At 45.1% G+C, this 21,498-nt stretch overlaps 1 protein-coding gene across 1 annotated transcript in view; it reads right to left on the reverse strand.

The window, feature by feature from the left end:
• Window positions 1-21,498, reverse strand: part of fam222aa (family with sequence similarity 222 member Aa) — a 46,832-nt gene that overhangs the window by 15,449 nt on the left and 9,885 nt on the right. Inside the window, exon 2 of the mRNA XM_023413448.1 lies at window positions 4,880-5,022. Coding sequence (XP_023269216.1) covers window positions 4,880-4,976 — 97 coding nt within the window. The 5' untranslated portion in view covers window positions 4,977-5,022. The remainder of the gene's footprint in view (window positions 1-4,879; window positions 5,023-21,498) is intronic.

Below are 21,498 nucleotides of genomic sequence, written 5' to 3' on the forward strand. Positions count from 1 at the left end.
GAGCCCCTCTTCCTCAAGCTCACCTCCCAAGGCAATAAGATTGTTTCACCCCCCGTGCTCACAGCAGAAGGCAGAGGGCAGAGGGAAGGCATGGCACTGTGGGATGCCACCAGCCGGAAATGATCCTCTGTGTGCCAGCGCTGAGACGCCAACATGACAGAAGAGGCTGTAGTATGCATGAGGTAAGACTAGTACAACCAATATCACACGGCCGTCTCTCTGAAATACACTGCAACTCTTTTACTACTCTGGATTTTGCAATATAGCAATGTGATGAAAGTGTGAATGATATATTTCATGTGGCTATGCAAACCCAGCAAGCTCCAAAATGAGATTGCATAAGTAGACATCCGCAAGGAGGTATGGGGGCCATAGATAGCTGTCAATCACCTTTCACCATGAAAAATACCTCATGACCTCTGCTTCCCTGCTGCAGACTGTGGAATAATGACAATCTCTGTGGGCACTCTGTGGAATTCCAAATGGGAGTTAGAAACGAGGTAGTTCAATCAGTGGGAAAAGGTCAAGTGCATGCAGATTCTCTCTCCCTCGCTCCTTCTCCATTCCCTTTCCCCCAGTTCCACTTTATGCCCCCCACCTCCAGGGTACTGAGGCAATCAGGGTAAAGGTTGTTATTTCTGCTGCTGCTCGCAACCTCTTTTAAATATTCAACTGAAACCCCCCCCCCCCCCAAATAACAACCATTGGAGTTTCGTGCTGCAATTTGATATTGCCAGCTAATTCAGCTGTAATGTCTCTCACCGCCTCAGACAACAGTGGCAGAGAGGTGGCTGGAGGTCATTACCTGAGCATATTACCTCTCGCTGGTGGTGGAGCTTAGGAAGAGAGGCTGCTAAAAGCAAAGCAAACTAATGGCCCTGGCAACTCCGCCTGCAGAGGCACAGGGCTATTAGGAAAACTACAATCCCCAGGTGAACCTCCATGTCATGTCCTGAGGCTGTGTGTGACAAGGCCAGGTTGTCTCTGTCGATCAAGCTCTAAGAGGGCTGAACCAGGCCTGACATTGCATGAACCTGGGATATCAGGCCTTCTGGGAACTTCTCATCTACACCTGGCTGATTGGCACCTCGGGCCTCCTGGGTGGTGTCACAGAGGGTTAAGGCTGCAGGTGTTCTCATGTATGTGTGTGTGCATGCGTGCATGTCTCTGCTACAAGGCAGATTTGGGGACAAATTCTCAACTACACACCAGTTGACTGAGGACATTTAAGTGGGAACAAAAAAGATTTCCCAAGTTTGATTTCACCGCAATTGCATTAATCATGATGTGAAATAGTTTCTGTCTTAATTAGGGTCACTGAGAGGCCACCAAAAGTATGTGAAATCACTGTGGGTGTGTGTGTGTAAGAGTTACAGTCAGGCACTGCTGGGGTTACAGACATGAGGGAATGCCCAGCTTTAGCCCAAAGTCTGATCCAATCACAGGACAAATATGGGAGTGGCAGTGAGCTGTGTGGTTTACTAAGGCAGAACCTGCAGTGGGTCTGGATAAAGAACACCCAGTGTGACAATGGCAATCTTAGAAAATGTCACGCTGGCACAAATGTAACTGCTAAGTAATGAATAAACAAATGAAAACCTGCTGAAACCTGAAATCTTATATTATTTTGGAAAATAGCCAGGTAGAAATATCCCCATCAACCAGTCAACTGAGGGATTCTGGACCAGTTATTCTTTAGCTGACATGTGGCAAAGTAATTGCTGTCTGGGCCGGGGAGGAGGGAGGGTAGTGGTGGGGGCTGCTGGGCCTCCTGTCCAGCCATCTCAGTGTTACTCATCACTGGACTGGTGCACCTCCCTCTCCCCTCCAGGGGCAGGGCTGTTACGCTCACCCCTGCTCCCCGGACCTCCAGACACACAGCCGAGAACGGCGACCAAGGAAAGAGATGGGTAGCGAGGGAGGTCGCCGCTGGCCGAGGGTGGCCAGGGTCAGTGGCATCCATTCACCCCTATCCCCCTGCAGGGCCTTTCTCTCTCATCTGTCTGGATGGGTGCCCTCTCTCTGGGGCACGACACGATGAGAGGCCCTGGCTCCGCTGCCGTTTCTGCCTTTCATGTCTCCATCTAGGGCAGTGGTAGAGAGACGTGGAGGGGAGGACGAAGGAGGGGGCAAGCTACAAATGTCACCCATAAGGGGGGATTTAATTAAAAATGACAGGGGCTGGCGCTGGAGAGTGCAGCCACATATGCGCGGAATTTGGGCGCACTGAAAGCAAGTGCCTATGATTTATAATTCAAGTAATGCTCTGCACTCCTTTTAATTCTACGGCCAAAGAAAAAAATATCAAAAGGCCGCCCCTGTGAGGCTAATCCAATATGATATTTTTAAGGGCAGGCGGTCAATGGCTTTTTGAAAAGCCAGCTTCTCTGTCTCCCTTTCTGCTTCTCTCTCTCCTTTCCACTTGTCTGTCTTTCCCCATCTCCCTCTGCCGCTCCCTCCTTTCCCTCCCCGCTCTACAGTACCTCACCCCACCCCACCCCCCCCAGAGCCCAGACACAGAGTGGGCTGTGATAATGGAAACATCCCGCTCTCCGCCTCCCGTTTCTCCCGCTAAGCTCTGTGCGCTTGGGGGAAATTGATTGTCTGGCGAGCCGATCTGAACGCTTCCAGCTGATGGTAGAGCCAGTTAAGTCCTTTTTTATTGAGGGTATGAGGGATTTTTAATGGGAGTCGCATCAATGAACTGTGCAGCCACTCGGAATCTGCATGCAGGGGCTTTTTCTAAAACCCTCCTCGCCTTCTCATCCCAACTGCTCTGCCACCCCAGTCCTCATACACACACAAACACACACACAAACACACACACTCACACCCACAAACACACACACACACACACACACACACACACACACACACACACACACACAACTTTTGTGTAAAGGACAGCACATGCAAATTATACAGCTCACCTCTAACTCACTCACAGGTAATCCCCCTCCTGTGCTCTCACTCACTCTGTCTCTTTGAGGGGTGAATTCTGGTATTCATCCTCCTGTTGAGAACCCAGGTCACCTTACCCACAACCCCCTTCCATGTTGGCACAAACTGAGCCATGAACAATCAATCATGGGGACCTGCTCAGCATGGTGACCTGAGTGTGCCCACCTCTGCAGCCAGACCCACTGTCTGCCTTTCTGCACCCCTTCTGGGCCTTGACGAACAATTGCCTTATTGAGGCCAAGAGCTGCACACTGGTGGAAATCCAACACTTGCTCCCCCCCTCCCCCTCCAAGGACAGAAAGGAGGCTATTATGTTCAAACATCCTCATTATGAACCTTAAGTCAGTCGCTGTGGTAGTCTTTCAATCAAAGGGTTTAACAGGTGGAGAGGGAGAGGGAGAGAGAGGGAGAGTCAGACAGAGAGGGTCAGTAAGAGGGAGGGCAAAGGGAAGACTGGAGACTGTTCTTTTTATCTATTGATTTGAGTCCTGACTCCCACCGGCTGCCCCTCAATAAAGGACCCTGAGAGGAAGTGGGCTAATCCTGCGAAATTGGAAGGAGAGAATCGATTAAGACAACTGTTGAGGACTCCCTCCGTTTCTCTGCCTTCCTCTCCATCTTTACCTTCTCTAATTCTATTTTGCACAGTTTCTCTTTGTCTTCCCATTCACCTCACCTCTCTCTGAATCCCCATTAGTGAGCCCAGTTGAATCCCACTCAGCTGAAGAGCTGCCCCTTTCCAGATGCCCCCATGGGTCTGTTTATCCCTGTAGTTCCCTCTCTGCTTCACACACACCTTTACAGCTCCATAAGGAACATCGAAACAGACCGGCAAAAACAACTGCAGATCTGAGGACGGGGGTAGCACCCAGTCACCTTGCTGTTTCTGACTCTCCTCTCCTCTGTAGGAGGCGATTGGAGTGTGATGTTGAGCTGAGAAGTAGCTAATTGGCCGGTGAGAAGATCAGAAAAAACGCAGGCACTGTTTCATTTCTTCACCCAGAGCCAATCAAAGTCTCTTTAAAGCCTTTCACTGGGCTGGTTACAGGTCTGATACAATGTCCCACTGATGAAGAAGCACAGTGCTATTCCCAGTAAGCCTCTCTAAGCTGAGGTAAAAATTGCTAGGTTAGTGCTCCCCTGCTCTCCATCCGCCAGTCCTTTTAATCGGCTTGAGGTAGCTCATAGGCCTGCCATGTAAACAAAGGCCACTAAAGACTTGAGGAGCATTCAATAAGGAGGAAAGACCTTTCTTCCTCTCGTCAGAAAACAGACTCTCACTGTAAAAGGCTTATCCAAAAGCTTCAGCAAAATTAAAGAGAAATTCACCTTCCAGACTCCTGAGTGCTGCGGCACTCTAATCCCAAACTGGTTTGAACTAGTTTTGCCAGCTCTGTAACAGTTTTCAACCCTGGCCCATCTCTGTCCCTTTACACCATTTTGTGAGTGGACAGAGGGTGGTGCTCGGGGAGCAAACAGAGCAGCTGTCATGCTTTACAGGCGGCCGGCACAGCCTGGGCCAGACACTGTAAATGTTTACAGACCCTCAGGGTCACCCGGGGCCAGCGAGGCACGTTAAACACTGTCTGCTCAGCCCTGTTGCCACGACTGCACAATCAGCACAGCTAAACAGCCCCCCTCTCAATGAGTAGCCAAACAACATGGCTATCCAAGGTCTAAGTGCAGAGCGAATAAAACTGTTTAGAATTCCTCAGAGTATCAGGGGAACAGTGACAAACACAAACCGGAAAGTCTATTCTCCTTCAGTTATTCACAGTCAGGGTTAACTACCCATTTCCATCATTCACCACAACCAACAGATTAAATACAAATGACAAACACAAGCCTCTCTCATTCCTTAGCTTTAAGCGAGCTGAACTCCTGACCTCCATTGCTCCCCGTCACTTTGTTCACTTACATTTCCGTCCAAGGGCTTGCGGTGGCTCCAGGGTCTTGCTGGCACACACCGGGTGCTGGGGTGGAGGGTTTTGCCTCCTCTGCAGACAGGCCAGCATGGCGAGGTGGGCACAGTACTACAGCCGGGGGAGTTCTGCGGCCAACCTGCAGCAGAAAAAGAGCAAGAAACAGAGAAAGAGAGGGACGTTGAGTGAGCTAAGCGGGATGATTCGAGGTCAAAGCTCCATGGCCGTGTCCGGTAAGCCGGCAGGAGCTGGCTCTGGGCTAGATAGGCTAGGTTTCTCACCCAGGATTTAATTGGGAAAGCATGCCTACAGCTGCCTGCCTCTCAGCTCTGTGTGCTGAATGATAAACACACACCTGCACTGGGGCAGCACGGTTGACACGGGTTCAGAGCACAGCCCAGGCCAGTCACTCCGCAGCTTCAAACAGCACATCCACACAGCCATTCAACCACATCTCCTGTCTATGAAACCGTCCTCAAAACAAACACACAGGCACACACAGAAAGTAGCAACACTCAGGCACATTCAGACACATTCCTTCCAGGGCAGTGTGTATGTGGTGATTGATGGCATTATCTATGGACAGCAAAAAAAAAATGGTAATGCTGAGAAAACAGCAGTCTGTCTGCTACAACTTAACATGCAACAGCTCTGGGGGACTGTCAGGAAAGGCCTGGGGGATGGAGCGGTGTCTGCATGTATGTGTAGCTGTGTGTTCAACTGTATGGCTGCATTGTGTGTGTGTGTGTGTGTGTGTGGGAGCAAATGCGATGGATTGGGAGGGGGAGACTGCCAACCGTACATCAGGGCTAGTGACGGCACTAATCAATCTCCCTCTAGGCCATAAATCTCCAACTCTACACTCCCCCTTTTCCCCACAGCCACCTTCACTCAGGAACAGGGAGGCAGTTGCTGCCAGTTTCCTCTCAAAAAGCCCATCACAGCCCCAGTGGAAACACAGGACACAGTTATAAATATATATCTATATCTATATACAGTATATATATATATATATATATATATATATATATATATATATATATATATATATATATAAGAAAACCCACAGCTCCCACACTAAGAACCCTCAACAATCGAGTAGCATGGAGGGTATCATTCGTCAGCAACATACCAATGTCACATAGCACAATGATGACTGATTACAAAGTCTTCTACTTGGATTATGTGCCAGATGAGAACAGCTAAAGCAAACCATTTAGGTCCAGAAAGTGTTTTTATATGATAAGGATCGAGATTCACTCCACTGTAGTTCACTTAGCGGATATTGTTTGGTTTCCAGGAAACGTGTGCTGTTACTGTACTATGTATAACACTGCCGGAGCCCACTCTCACCTCAAATGCATGGCTGTCTCTGTATAAAGCATTGTTTTTGAGTCTCTCATCCAAAATGCATCGATATGAAACACTATCGTTTCCATCTGGGCCTCCTCCCATATTAAAACAAAGAACAGAGGCAAATATTTCATCTATGCTGTCAACGCCAGCGTCTCCTGCCATCATGCGTGGCAGATTATTGAAAAATGATTTCTCATGCGCCTGTCACAGGCTTGTCCCCTGTTATTTATTTTCTCAGTGAATCACTAAATGAACATTTAGCCACCTGCCATCAGTCCATTACTTAGTTTTATAGATTATCATTTTAATATGAAAGAAAGCAATTACAATGATTACGAGATGAATTAATGGCAGTTCATAAAGTGCCAGCTCCTGTTGTCGCTCATTTAAGGAATAAAGAAAAATATAGATCACCCTTGAAAAACATCCAAATATTAAACCACTAATATAAGCATTCAATCACAACAACCTTTGCAAATGACAAAATGTTCCTACAATATCGACCAAGGTGGAAAACCATGATTTAAAAGTACGATTAGTTAAAAGTTACAATTAAAATTATATTTATGTGCAGTTTCATTGCTGAAAATGAATTGGAGTGTATCAAAGAACCAAGTTGATAGTTATTTTAATGTCATACATTTAATTTACTGCCTTCTTTTAAGACCATGTTAAATCATCTGACCTTGAACAATGAATCTTATGGAAATTGAAAACAATACAGTTTTTGGTTTGAGAGGAACAGTTAGATTGTTGTCAAATTTCTTCCCATGAAATCAAATCCTGCGCCGATTAAATATGTTCATTCATAGTACCATTTAAAATGTAATTTAAATCAGTTTTCATTAATAGCTATATGTGTCTACACTTTAACAGTGACAGATTTCACAGATCCCAACTTTTGAAAACAGAGCTCAGAGCAGCAGAAAAACTGAAGAAAAACCTGTTAAAAAAAGAAATGGGGGGAAGGAAGCATGATAGACAAACATCTTGCTGCCTATAATTAAGGTTGAATGGTTTTCCTGGTGTGAATAGTTAAAGATCAGAAGCAGGTGTTACAGAAAAATGCATCATCCCTGCAAAGAATTCAGTCTTTCACCCATAAGGAAACATTTTAATAGAACATTTTTCACAAGACATTAAATGTGACCTCAGACCCCGAGGCTTGTATAAAACACTTAACACTCAAAGTCAAAAGTGTATTTTTAAACCCTGTCAGAAGCAGCACAAAGAGACACTTTTAGCACAAACCCGACAGCGTGAAAATGTTCATAGAAAATGCTCCTCCTTAATAAATGTTAGTAAATTTAATTTTCAGACTCAGAATTTCTTGTTAATTCCACAGTTCACTCTCTCTTCCTTGGCACACACACACACACACACACACACACACACACACACACACACACACACACACACGCTTACACACAAACGCACATGTTGCAGATGGAAGAGAGGGGCCACTCTATTTCTCGCCAGGTGCTTGAGCAAAAAAGGTCGCTTGCAGTGCCATTTCCTCTCACACACAGGCAGGCCTGGCCCAAACACACTGGCACTTTGAGCTCATTACTGGCTATTCACATAATCCTTTCTCTGTGTCCTCTCTGTGAGGATACTAATTTCACAACGAGTCCATCCTCACAGCCCATTTGTTAAAAGATAGTGGTTGAGAGAGAGGAAAGGGACAGATGTTGTAGATTGAGACTAAAAGCTAGTCTTAACGGGGGATACCTCTGCAGTTTTCCCCTCTCTGAAATGAAAGACAATCGTGTAACTACCCTCCATTTTTCTCCATTTGCTGCTCGCCAAATGTATTCTGAGGCATTATACTTCGCAGAGAGAGACCTGCTTTTTTTCAATTCAATTTCAAGAACCAATTTTCTCCTATTATTGCCTTTAAGAGCGAGGCAGAAGGAGCAAGTCTTTGGCTTGTTTGTCATGTCCCCCTTTCCCCTCATCTCCTCCTATTAGGTTATTGTACTACTTAGCAGATGTCTATCAATGGCAGGAAATTATCTCCAAACCAAAACCCTGTGACCCATCATCCAGCTGCCCTAAAACAGCCTGCCATGCCCAGGTCAATCCCCGTGAAGGTGCTGCAGAATGTGCGCGAGCACAAACACATGCACGCGCACTCGCACTCGCTGCCTTACTCGCCGCTTGAAAAACCACCTGCACTTCACTCACTCATCAAATCCACTCACAGGTCTCCTATTACACCAGTGCGGGGATATCTCAAAAGCCAGGATGTCTATCGGCTCTTTCCCGTTCTGCTAACGCTGCTGTAGGGTTTGCAATGGGGGCGGAAGATCAGTCCCATGAGATGAGGGAATAAGCCGGAATCAAGAGGCGGTGGGCTTGGCAGAGGGCTATTTCTTAGTTAAAAGGTTCTTAAACTCCAGAGGAGATCAGAGGAGATGGCTCCCTGCTCCCAAAGCTGTCTGCCCAGATAAGCATCCTGTGTAACAGGGTGGTCATGGGTGAATAAACGGAGTGTATGTGTGTGTTTTTTGAGCTATACGTGTTTCAGGTGAAAGAAAGAGTGAGGAACATGACACTGAGCCTCGGTACTGAACCTCAGTGCTTTTTGGTATTCAGATTCATAGTCTTGTTTGTTTATTCTTTGATCAGATGGTTCCTGATTTCAAACAAAATTTTCAAATTTTCTACTATTTTTTAGCCCATAAGCATTACATCTATATTAAAGCACTAAATGATCATGTAGCATATCTGACTTAAATACAAGAAACCAAACTTAATCCCCTGTTACAACCTGAAATTGATGTTTATTAACTGTAATCATGATATTTTCCTCTTAAACCAAGTACTTTAGTTGCCTAACGATAACCATACTGTAATTTGTCATGACCATGAGCTTTATATAACCCTAACCATACTTCAGTTGTCATGCACAGTTGCATGAATTTTAAAATGTTATAGCATTAAACAAAAAAAAAAAAAATCATGTAATGTGTGGTTAGCCAGAATTGTCTGATGTCAATGTTCTTGTCAAGCGACAGGGATGTTACAAACATGCTAATATTTCTCAGAGTAACGTATCAAAAATAGGTCATTTTGGTATCAATTTTGAAACATATTGCATCAGCATTAGTACAGCAGAACATCTCAAACAAATCCCAGCCCTAGCTAATATTTTCTCTCAGTAGATTTTACAGAAAACCAACCATCAAGCTTCTAGAGGTTTAACTGTTTAGTTAAAGTGTCTCCAGTGAAACTCCCCCTCATAGTGCAGGACCAGCCGTGGTCCGAGAGCCTGGCAGACAGCCTCCACAATGAGCAGGGGTGGAGCTTCAGCCTAATTGAATGGTGACCCTGCCGTCTCACTGTGGGACGCCCCATGCAGTGCTTTTAACAAGCTGCTGTGTCTCCCCTCTTAATAAGCCCAAACAAGTTAATCCAATCGACACACTCAAACCCTTTCTTTTTCTTTAACAAGGCACTGCCTCTACCCTCTTAATCCCCAGCTCCCCCTTCTCCGTCACCATACCATCACATGAATGGAGGGAGAGTGAAAGGCTCCATTAGGAAGGACTGGCAGTAAACCCCTCCGGCTCAGCACTTTCTACACATCCACACTAAATAATTTGCACTCATACTGTATATTCAAAACACACACACACTCTAACGCTCACATGTGCCTGATATAAAACTGGTCTATTTGGACATGGCACACAATGAGAGGGTTATGTTCGCCGACCCTGATCCACACACACACACACACACGCAAGCACGAACGCGCACGCACACACAAACACACACACACACACACACACACACACACACACACACACAAACACACCCACGACAAAACAACACACAAACAAAAATTTTGAGGGGACGTTTGCCGACAGGCACGCACTCTGGGACATAAAAAAGGCATTGTTAACAAACCCTCCCAGCTCCACAAACAAGAGCCACTGATTCCCTAACAATACAAGCCCCTGGATGCACTCACCCACTCCCTCTGCCCAACCTCACACCAGCACAATAAATAACCTGCACAACAAAAGGCCATTGTGTGTAAAAGCCTACAGTTTAGGCATTATTGCCATGATATACAGTGTTGGAATAACATATTGGCAGCTGAGTCTCATATATACGATGCAGCATGTCGCTGTTATTGAGGCTTATACAGCCTTGTGTGCCATGCAGTCGTATTTATAAGAGGGTTCTGTGCAGATGAAGGGCATTTTGGCAAAAACACTCAGCTGTTAGCTTTCCATATTCCAGTCAGCTTCAATAGCTTCACCCATGGGATGAAGGGTGAGGAATGTCTGGCAGTCCAATAGCAGCGAGTCGTCTGTCATCTCTAATCAAAACACGCCTGCCTAGACTAATGTCAACCCTGTAATAGCGATGAGGACTAATTGACTTCACAGCCAACTGCTGCATCTTTGTGCTGGGCTAGGTTTCATTAATGGTAAATAACGGGCTCACAAAGCAGTGAGCCATTATGGATGCGTGGCAACCACACTTAAAATGTAGAAAATGCAAAGAGCTGAGGTGCAGCAAATATGAAATTCAGATTTCAATTCATACAGAGGCAGTTCTGAGTTTGAACCTGCAAACCAAACTCAGGTTGGGTGGATGTTTTACAAATACTGGGTTGAGGAATGTTGAAGGTCCTATGAATAATTGAGAATATTATACTGAATTAAACCATATATTTCAGCCACTACCTGAGCTGCATTCTGAGGGTGAATTTAGAGGGGTTGGAGTTGGCCTGTCAGGTAGTATTTACTTAATACAGAAAATTACTTAGTGTGGAAGCTCTACCAACCAAAGAGTTTGATTAGACACTAACCTACAGGTGGTTTAGGTGGATGGGACCCTTAGGCTCATTCAAGTACTGTCAACTTATTCGTGCAGTCATGCTCACCTGGTTCAGCACCATAACATACACTGCTTGCTTGAATCATTTTGGAATAAAAAATGCCTTAAACTATTTGAAACACTGTAGCAGGCTTCTTCCTCTACTATTACCATGACCACCCGGGCTAGTGAGGAAAACAATGCATCATCTACAGCAATCCTAGGAAACAACCACAGTCGCCAATTCCCTGAAGAATTACATGTGCAGTTTTTAGTAGGATTTACCAAAGCATCAGTTATGTAAGTCTCTACATACTGCTTTTTTTTTTTTTTTTTTTTTTACACCTACACTATAGGTGAGCAGTGAACGCAGCAAGCTACGCCCTTATCAGCTTGACTGACACCTGTTGGTCATGTGGTCGGGCCAGTTTGCCATGTAGCAAAAGGAATATTTGATATGTTCTTTTGTTGTAACAGTAACACTATGTTTGTGTCACTTGTGGCGGAGGCTATGAGCACTGACTTCTTTTTAAAAGAATGACAGTGTTTAAGTGAAAACAACTTTAAACTCATTAAGCTATACATCAACAACAGTGTGCAACAGGAAATCTGTGTGGCAACCAAGAGTATAAATAAATAGCACCATTTCAGGGAAAACATCTTTCTTTAAAAAAATTTCATTTATTAACAAAAACAAATGAAAAGACAGCAAAAAGCAATAGGATGTAAAACAGGACAGGGGCACAACAACCTTACAACAACCTAGCCCTAACTAATCACTAAAGTCATGACAGAAAAGCCCGACACATGCCCGTGCTCCGTCAGTTAAATCTGTTCATGTCCAGAGCAGTACAACACAAGGTGCTCTTACAACATGACTGAGTCTCCGCGCTCCTGCTGACGCCAGCGAGCGACTTTGAGAATCGAGAGCTTGGCTTAAGATTGTCAGACAAACTGAGCTTTGGTTGTGGCCGCGTTCCAGGGCGAGAACATTTTAACTTTATCTAGTTATTATGCAAAAAGATCACACTGTGATTTGTTCTACACACACTTCCGTGTCCACTGACTAGGTTCCTAGTTAAATACTAATTCATGATCATTCATCATACGATACAATCACATGATTGCAAATCAGTGGGTTTTAACCCTAACCCTAATGTCTGATACGACAAGCCTGGTGTCCGGCTGGCCGTAACTGTTTGGTCTTGAGCCGTCGACGAGCATTGTTCTCCATCATTACAGGTGGCATTTAAATAGAAGAAGCACAGCAATACGCAGGGGCGAACGCTGCACCAATGAACAAGCTCCAGTCTTACTAATCTTCTCAGGTGGCCTGTTCGCAGCCACTGACAAAGCTCAACAAACCACATTGGAAACTATTGCTGCAGTCTTATTGTTTTGCATCGTTTTGCAAGGTAGCAACATCAGTTTCAATCTAATACCACTTTCACCCACAAACCCTGTGAATGCTTTGACATGCTGAACAGATGTGAGGGGTAGCTGTGGAGTTCATCCCAGATGTTGAACACAGATACACAGTCGTATTAAGAAATACATTTCACTCAAAAAAACAACAAAAAACCCCCCAAAAAACCAAAACAGATTCTTTTAAAGATTTTTGTAGCAGATGCCGCCTCACCAGGCAGGACTTCCAAACATAAATCACAAACCCTCCACACTAACTTCAGCCAAATGTGAAAAATGAGCTGTGCTTTCTTGGTTTTCATGCTGGGATTTATATTTCCTCAGTAAACCTTATTACACACCATTTGTAAAGCATTGTTGATATTGCAAAATTTCTTATCCGAATGTGACACAATCCTTTATTGTCCTAGACAGGTCCATTCACGGCTTAACACAACAACAATAAAACAAGGGCTCTTTTTTTCCTCTACCCATCCTATGGTGGCTCACTTGAATATTCAAACAGTGTTCATTGTCTTTTTGTGTTTTGTTCATTGTTTGTTGTGCTGTCATTCCTCAGCTTGGCTCCTGAACTTCAAAGAAAGGCTTATGTCAATTTATGATGAAATGGAGTGAGCGGGCGAGAGAAGAGAGAGAGACAGAGAGAGAGAGAGAGAGAGAGAGAGAGAGAGAGAGAGAGCGGGAGAAAACCTTCACGCTAAATGGCCCTGCCTCGAAATGTATGCTTATTAATGGGTGTTCAATAAATCAATGGAATATAATTAAATTCAAACAATGTGATTTTTTCTCTCACTTGCCGGAGCCTAGACTCCAAACATCGCTCTCTGCAGGGCCTAAGGTGACCCCAATTCCCATGGTCCGAAGGACAACTCAGCCGTCTTTCACTGGAGGGTGTCACAGATCCAATAGTCAGTCATGCATAACATTAGTGTGTTGTGAAGCCCACAAGGCAATCAAATAGTGCACCGTCGAAATGTTGACACTGATCTCATTTGATATATTTGAAGTGTGACAAAGCCATTTTTGCTCTGCTGGATATTAAGGACTATAAAAGAGAGGATGACACAAGTGCTCACAGCTAAGCTAGCTGGGAAGGAAGCAGGCATTTTTCTCTACACATTTTCTCCTCACTGCAGTTTCCGTCGCTGAGACTCGGCAGCCTTTCCCTTTACTCCATAATGTGTGCCATCCAGCTGTTGTCATCCTGTTCCCTCTTGAAGCTGGCCCTGGCCATGCCAGCACAGGGAATCCAATTGGACAGAGTGGGAGGTGAGGCTGCGGTTGGTAATCACCTGCTGGCTAAAGGCACAGATGGCACAAACACCAGCAAGATGTTCATGCTGCACCAATCCAAGAAGTATTTCTGACAGCCCAGCAACACAAACACAGAAACCTGAGAAACTCACAGCGAGCTCAGGACTTATGCAGATTTTATGCAGAAACCTGGCAAACCTAGCGGTGAACCTGAAGCACAAAGAGTTAAAGCATTGATCTCTTGTGTTCACAGGCAAGGTCCTGGTGTCACTCGATGATTGGGGAAAGTGAAAAAGTGGGCAGGTTGTAATGATTTAAAATGGCCGACGCTTTCCATGACAAAAGCGACCCGATAAGGGCTCCCGTTATCAGCGAGTTTGTCCATCCACAGAGAGAATTGAGAAGCGAGGTCATCTCAGAGATAACGGCATAGGTGCAGACTGATTATCTCCTCCCTCTCAAGGATTTTTGATACCTTTCGTTGCTCCTGTGATTTATTTGGTAGAACAAAGACTTGTTTTCTGTTTCAGGTTTCAGAACTACATGTCAAGGCTAAACACGGCTGGTGTACACCTGTTAAGATTTATTCTTCAGTTGCCGTGACTGACACACCGGAGAGAGTCAATTTAAGTTTCCACCAGGATTAACAGAAGATATATGCTGATATATTTAACCATAACAGTTTGAGGGAATGTGGAACTGTCAGTGAAATCAGGTGCAAAGCCTGTTAGCTTTTCTCTTGGAGCTCTAGATGAAGGAAGTTGGACGAAGTCATTTAGTTTATTGATGTTGCTAGCAGAGATTTTTTTTTTTTTTTTTTTATGGTAGTCAAGGCTCCCGACACTTCAAACATATCAGAGTAAAAATGCCCCGGAGACATCCCTCTTGCTGAAGACTCCCCAGCAGATGAGCTCCTTCTGCTCTGCATGTTACTGCTCGGTGCCTTGGTTTGTCCTTCACAAGAGACAGGTAACACTGCCAAGACCCAGTAATTAGTGCAGATGGAGACTGTAATACTCTCTTCCCCTCCCTGCAGAAATGCCAAGGGAGGCAATCTATAAATTCCTGCATATTAATGCAATTTAAAACCACTCCAGACACCTTGCTGGAGGCAGGTGATAAAAAGGTGAAAGGCACACAGCTGCTGATATGTCAGTGACATCAGTCCTGTCTCAGCAACTTTTTGACCCGACACCCACAACACGCACACACAGGCACATACACACGCGCACACACGCACACACACGCACACACACGCACACACACACCAAAATAACTTGATAATCCATCTCCTTTCTCAGAAAATGCTCTCCAAATCCCGACCTTAGGCCTTACAACTGGATCTCCATCAATAATTAAATGGTAATCTAAAAACCCATTTTAGTTGGGTCATCTTTCTGCGCCATTGTCCCTGCTTCTCTTCTTCCTCTGTCTATTTTTTTTTCCTCTTTCTGTAAGATCTAGTTAGAGATTCCATTAGCATGAGAAAGCAGGCTGGTAATTGTCTTCACCCTACTGAGTGATCCCTGGATAGAGGATTAGGCAGAGAGAAAGCCCTATTTCAACTCGGAGCACAGATGCTGCCCACAGCCACCCACTCCAGATTAGATTAGACTGCAGAGGGATGAAACCGACTGGTAACTTCCAGCCACATTAAACATAAAGCGTAGACAGGGGGTTAAAAACAATAAACTTTTGTTCACTTTTCGCCACCAACTGTGACCCCATTGTTTTCTTCTTTTTTTTCTCTCTCTTCTTTTTGGATTTTTTTCTTTTTAATTCACTAATATGCTTTTCTGTTGAAATTAGGGACTGGGGGAAGGCAGCTTACAATTTTCCTCCCTCTCTCTGATATACACAGAGTATTTAGAGCTGAATCTCACTAAATCATTCCCCCTGGGCCACCCTGTCCGTCACTAATCTGCCCGCCACCGCCCACTCATAAGGAGGTGTCACATTTCTGGCACTCCTCCATGGGATAAGCACTTCAAACACCAGAGCTTCTCCTCTTGACCTTTCCACGGAGATGATCGATTAAGCTCATTGGATTTATTCCATAAACAGGCAACCATTACATCAAAAAGGCAAGGAATATACCTCAGAGGCAGAACTTAAAATCCATATAAGCTTCATGGAGGCTCCAATTTTTTGGGGGGGGTTTTTTCAATCCACTTCTTGCAGCACATTAATAACCACAGACCTTTTTCAGAAGCTGTTTTTGTATCTGAATCACTGCAGTTCTGTACCTGTAATTATTGAAGCAAATCACAATGACAACAGAGTGAAATTCAACTGTTATCTGGACTCTATAAAACCTGTGATGCAGAAAAACTGTTTAGCTCGCTCCCCTGCCTGAGTAGGATAAAGCAGAGTACAAAATGACTGAAAATTTTTCTAAAGTTAAACAGTGCAAATACGGTTGCTTTGTTAAAAACAGCACATACACTGAGGAAAGTATGACAGGGACTTCTTGACTCTTCTTTTCACCTGTTCAGGAAGCTCTGTGGGGTAAAAGAAAGAGTGGCGAGGCCAGTAAAAAGTCTGCCTCTCACTTGCTGCGCAAGCCATTAAGTTACAACACTGCAGGCTTCCTGTTTTCATGCTTGAACACCTTCTACATGCTTTCAGCAAGGACAAGACTAAACAATCTCAAGTGAAACACCAGGGAGCAGAAACCCAAGAAGACAAAGAGTATTTCAACAAAAGAATTCTTTAAACCACAACAAACCACGTGTCACTTCCAATCCCATTTGTGAAAGTTAAAACAGGAAATCTTAAACCAGTTTCATTTCCCCAGAAAAAGGAGAGATCTGCCTCTGAGGAGCCCAACTAGACTCCTCCTATTTGTGATCACAGTGGCCAGCGAGCTCAGCTTCAGCTCTGAGGGACTCCTGCTCTATGGTAATCATATCCTATTTGAATAATGAGGCAATACCACCACTCCTGCTGCCCATTCCCCCTGCATCCTTGACTGGAGTCTTTGATAGACACTAATTCTAGCTCCATCTATAAAGCTCCTCTCATGCATTTTTAATAGAATCTATTACTTTAGGATTAAATTATAAAAGACTGTCCTCCTTAAATTTTTAATAGTTTGCATAATTGGTATCAGGGCCTGAATGCGAACCATAAAAACCCAGTTTGTACAGAACTGAGCTGCGGAACGAGTCAGACAAAACCACACAGGACCGCTGCACAGAAATGACACACATGCAATAAGGACACTATCACAGACGAGCACACTTCTGAACACATGAGTGCACGCACATGCGAGTGAGACCATTATAGCTTTGGGTCCATTGCTGTGGAGAATAAGGTGGTGTGAGCTCAGCACTGTGAATGAAGGGGACAATAAGGTCAGGGACCATGAGAGCTGCTTTGGGCTGCTGAGCTCATGAAGGAGCCTGAGGCAGGAGGAGTCACCTGGTGGAAACAGGAGACATAAACCAGGTGTCCACAGACACCTGCTGCCACTGATGTCAACTGTGACCACAACACTCACCGGGGCAAACAGCAAAAACTACTTAGTAGGTTTACAGCCTCCCTTTGTCCCCACAGTCACTGATAACTGTGTTCAGTCAGCTTAAATGGAAATGTATTTCGCCTCTGTGTTCCCAGTTCCAGGCAGATCAGCCATGAGTTAAATGTCATCTGCACTCTCTCACTCTCTGCATCTCCAGCTCAGCTCTTTCCAATAACAGGCAGAGTATGCAGGAGAGCAAATGTGTCTGAGGCGTCTCCTATAAACTATAGCCCCCTTAGAAATCTATGCACGTCACCATCCCCCAAATTAGCACCGCAGGGACACCCCCCTCACCGCCCCCGCCTGCTGGCGGCAGCTCTTTGGCATATCTGTACCGGGGAAAATATTTCACACTGTATGAATTATTAAGTGCGGGGCCAGTGCTAAGCAGTGTGGAGATAGACCAGTTATTCACAGCTCTATTGGGACGGATGCGTCGGGAACCCGGGCCGCTCGTCTATCAGATCGTTTGTCATGAGCGATAGACAATTTACAATGAGAGAATTTTTCAATTTATTCATTCTGCTGTCACTGCAGTTTTCTACCTCCACTCATTCCACTCAACAGCCCCCTCCTCCTTTAACTCCGTGTTGTCTGGTGAGGGGCCTCCACGCCTGCACCAACCGCCTGCTTCTCTGTCTGATACTGTTGCTCACTCCGTCTTTTTTGTTTTCAGCCTGAGGAGAGAGGTGGAGGTGAAAGACACGCAGAAGACATGAGGAGAGCGATCCTGCGACTTAAATCATCTTAACTGAGGTAAAGGTGTGTTGGGGACATCCTCTGACAGCTGAGGGGTTCGGGCCCCAGTGGCCAAGCTGTGGCTGACTGTGGCTCTGTGATAAAAGAAAGGAACGGGAAACAGGGGGGATGAGGTTGCTCAGTTGTGCCTCTTCAGGACTAAGCTCCTGGCAAGAGTAAGACCCCTCCATTAAATACAAACAAAAGAAAGAGAACTGAATTAAACTGCAACTGACTTATTTATACTGTCGAAAGCAAGTTAAGGCATGGGAGAGAGAAAAGAAGCTTATAACAGCATCGACATGATAAATATTGTATGTGAAACTATTTGGACCTGTACTGCAATAAAAGAATGTATCTCCCAAAACTAAATCCTCTAAAAGCAGCTTTTCTTATAGTTGATGGGAATTTTATTCAGGGGAAAGAAAGGGATCCCAGAGGGCAGGATCCTGCTTATTTTCACCTAAGAGGAAATGCCAAATAACAACTCCCGCACAGATAGACAGAGGACCTGAGCACAAATGTCTGGCAGACGGCAATCTCAACATTAATTACTGAAGGTGAAGCAGCTGTCAAAACAGCCACAGATTTCTTTTTGTTCACAAACACCCTCTGTTTAAGAGGATGAACCATAGAACAGACCAACCTCCAAGGCCCAAAGCAGCGCTCCACCACCATTTCAAGAGACAGGAACTCAAATTCATGAGAGACAAAACACGGATGATGTTTTCAAAGGGGTTTTTATTTTCTTTCCAAGCTGAATATACAAGAGAAATAGAAAATGACATCAGCAGCTTTGTTGGTGTAAATGCTCAGTGAGAGCAGTTTGACCTGTAAAGCAGGCCAGAGTGTTTCTCTATCTGTGATGTGCTTTGAAAGCCTGATGCAGAAGGGTTGCACTGAATAGGCCTTGATGTGAAAGGGGGAGATGTTAGATAAATGTCCTCACAACCAAGGCCTCTGCCCTCTTCCTGATGATGCATTCTTATACTCAAATACCCACTCCCCCTTTACACACACACACACACACACACACACACACACACACACACACAGTGCCAACAATCCCACTGAGGGCAGCATTTGTTAGGGGACAAGGTGACCCTGTTGCCTAGGGGCCTGTGAACAGGCACAATGAAGGCCTCTCATCCTGCACACACCCAGCCGGCTGTGCTGGGCTGATGAAGGGTGGAGGGGAGAGGGGAGAAGGGTGGGTTGTGAGGGGCATCACAACACCCTGCTACTGCAGTTTTAAAACCCTATTCAGGAAGCCCCCTGAGATAGCTCCTTTCACACCCTGCACAGGCGGAGCAAAATCCCCGCTTGTAACCCAGAGTCACGCAGTCAACAGATGGAGCCGCTATTGACTGAAGGATCGCGCCGGCAGAGGCGGCTCCCCATCCATCCCCGCTGGAAACAATGGGGCAGCAGGTCAAGAGTGCTGTCTCTCGGAGGAGGGGGGTCAGGGAGGAGGGGCATGCTTCGACACAGTCGAGCTATGCGAGCGCTTTGAAACCGGAGGAACTGAGAGAATCTCTTTTTGGATGATGGGTGGAGGGGAGGAGGCTCGTGGCTGCATGCGAGGCGCTGGGGCTGGTTGCCGGGGATCAGGCTCAGGTGGAGGGCGCTTGCGTGTGAATCTGGGACGGCAATATTTGTGTTTAAGCTGCAAACAAGAACAAAAAGACAACCCTGCCTTTACACATTCGCATGTTCAGAGGAAACACACACTCGCAGTTTAACACACATTCCAAGGACCAACTATTACAGACACTCGCTCGTCTTTGTGCAGAAAAAACTGCACGTAAAGCATAGAGAACTTCATTGTTGATAAAAAAAAAAAAAAAGAAAAAAACGAAAAAGCACTTCAGTGTGGCTTTATACACGGAGAGGAGAGAAAACCTTTACCACTGCATAACAGTTGCAGTGCCCTGAGGACATTTTTTTATAAAACACTGAAGTGGATACGCTTAAAACTGGTGTCAAATATTACAAAACTAGGCCGCTATTCTTTCTAGTTATTAGAGCACATAATTAAAAAACAAATGCTTTGCTTCAACATTTGTTCACATCAGCGTTTGCTTCATATTATTGTTCAAACTCTCAATATTCTCCCAGCAGCATCATGTGAGATTACAGAGGAGTGCCAGACTTAAGCCTATATAAATAGTGGTGTTATATTGTTCTGAAGTCATTATTAATGGACTGATTTCCTGTGTTTTGAAAGTAGAGGAGCAACTGTGAGCCACAGAGGATGAACAGCTATGTATAGATGCATACACACAAGCTCATGCATATCTGCATGCATGGGTGTGTGCTCACACAGATGATCACAAAGCAGTCGTAGCTCCCTGTAGAGGAAAGTATATCCATTTCCATTGACCAGCAGGCTTGCTATCATGTGGCTCTGACCTGGGAGTCAATTAGTCATCTAAGTTGCCCTGCCTCGCTGGGTTTCCATGGCCAGACAGGAGACAAAGGCATGAGGAAAGTACACAATGATCCCATAACTTCTATATTTATATGGCGTAAACATCCCTACTACTGAGATGCCAAAAACTGCCGCCACATGTTCCCCATCCTTGAAAGGTTTGGTTTATGGGGCTATTCTGCACAGGAAGGCACTCATTACAAAGCAGAAGGTGTCAAGAGCATTGCAGCAATTCTCCATTAACAACCACTTGACAAGAAAGTAGACAGAGACTCAAAAAAGACTTCCTACCACTTGGGAAATGTTCACAAATCACACCTAATTAAACGCAAAAGCCTCGTCCATGGAAATCAAAGTGCAGAAAGCCTTTTCAAGACCGAGGCGAGATAGTGTTTTCTGTGTTGGGAAAAAAAAAAACAACAACATAGGTTTGTGCAAGGATACTGTTATTTCATTCATGTTTGTGTCTCATTCAAACAAATTGTCAGCTAAGTACAGAGGGACAAAGGGTTGAGCTGTTATTCTTCCTTCCCTAGGTCACATCACAAGACATCAATGGTTTGCCATTTCAGAATATGCCGCTGTTATGTTGTTTGAGCCCAGAAATTGAAAAAAATAAAGCCTATTCCAACCACACTGAAAGGGATCAATAAGTGCACAGAAAAAGAAAATGGCCATAAACACAGAGGCTTTTATTCAGAGTGCCGCGATGCAGATGAAAGCACAGAATGCACCTGGAGAGCAAAGCTGAGAGTGACGGAAGACAAGAAAGCCCACACAGTTATCAGGTGGGGCCAGAAAGCGGTGGTTATATTCAGACCTCAGCACCATCTATCGCCACAGCAGCTAGAGCACAGGAGATTTCTAATATTGTTGGTTTTAAGGAGGCTCGGCCTTCTCGCCATAATGAGACAGATTCAGACCCGGTCGCCCCCTTTCCCTTTTCAGTGTGGTCTCACAAGGTCCTCTCGGTTTTCTGCAAACAATGCTGCTGGGCTGCGGCCCTTATTTAAAAGATTAATAGGATGCTGTCTTGGCAGAGAAGCAATCAGTGA

Source organism: Seriola lalandi, unplaced genomic scaffold, assembly GCF_002814215.2.
Source record: "Seriola lalandi dorsalis isolate HSWRI2012SDOR001 ecotype SW California unplaced genomic scaffold, Sedor1 jcf7180002054517, whole genome shotgun sequence".
NCBI lineage: Eukaryota > Metazoa > Chordata > Actinopteri > Carangiformes > Carangidae > Seriola > Seriola lalandi.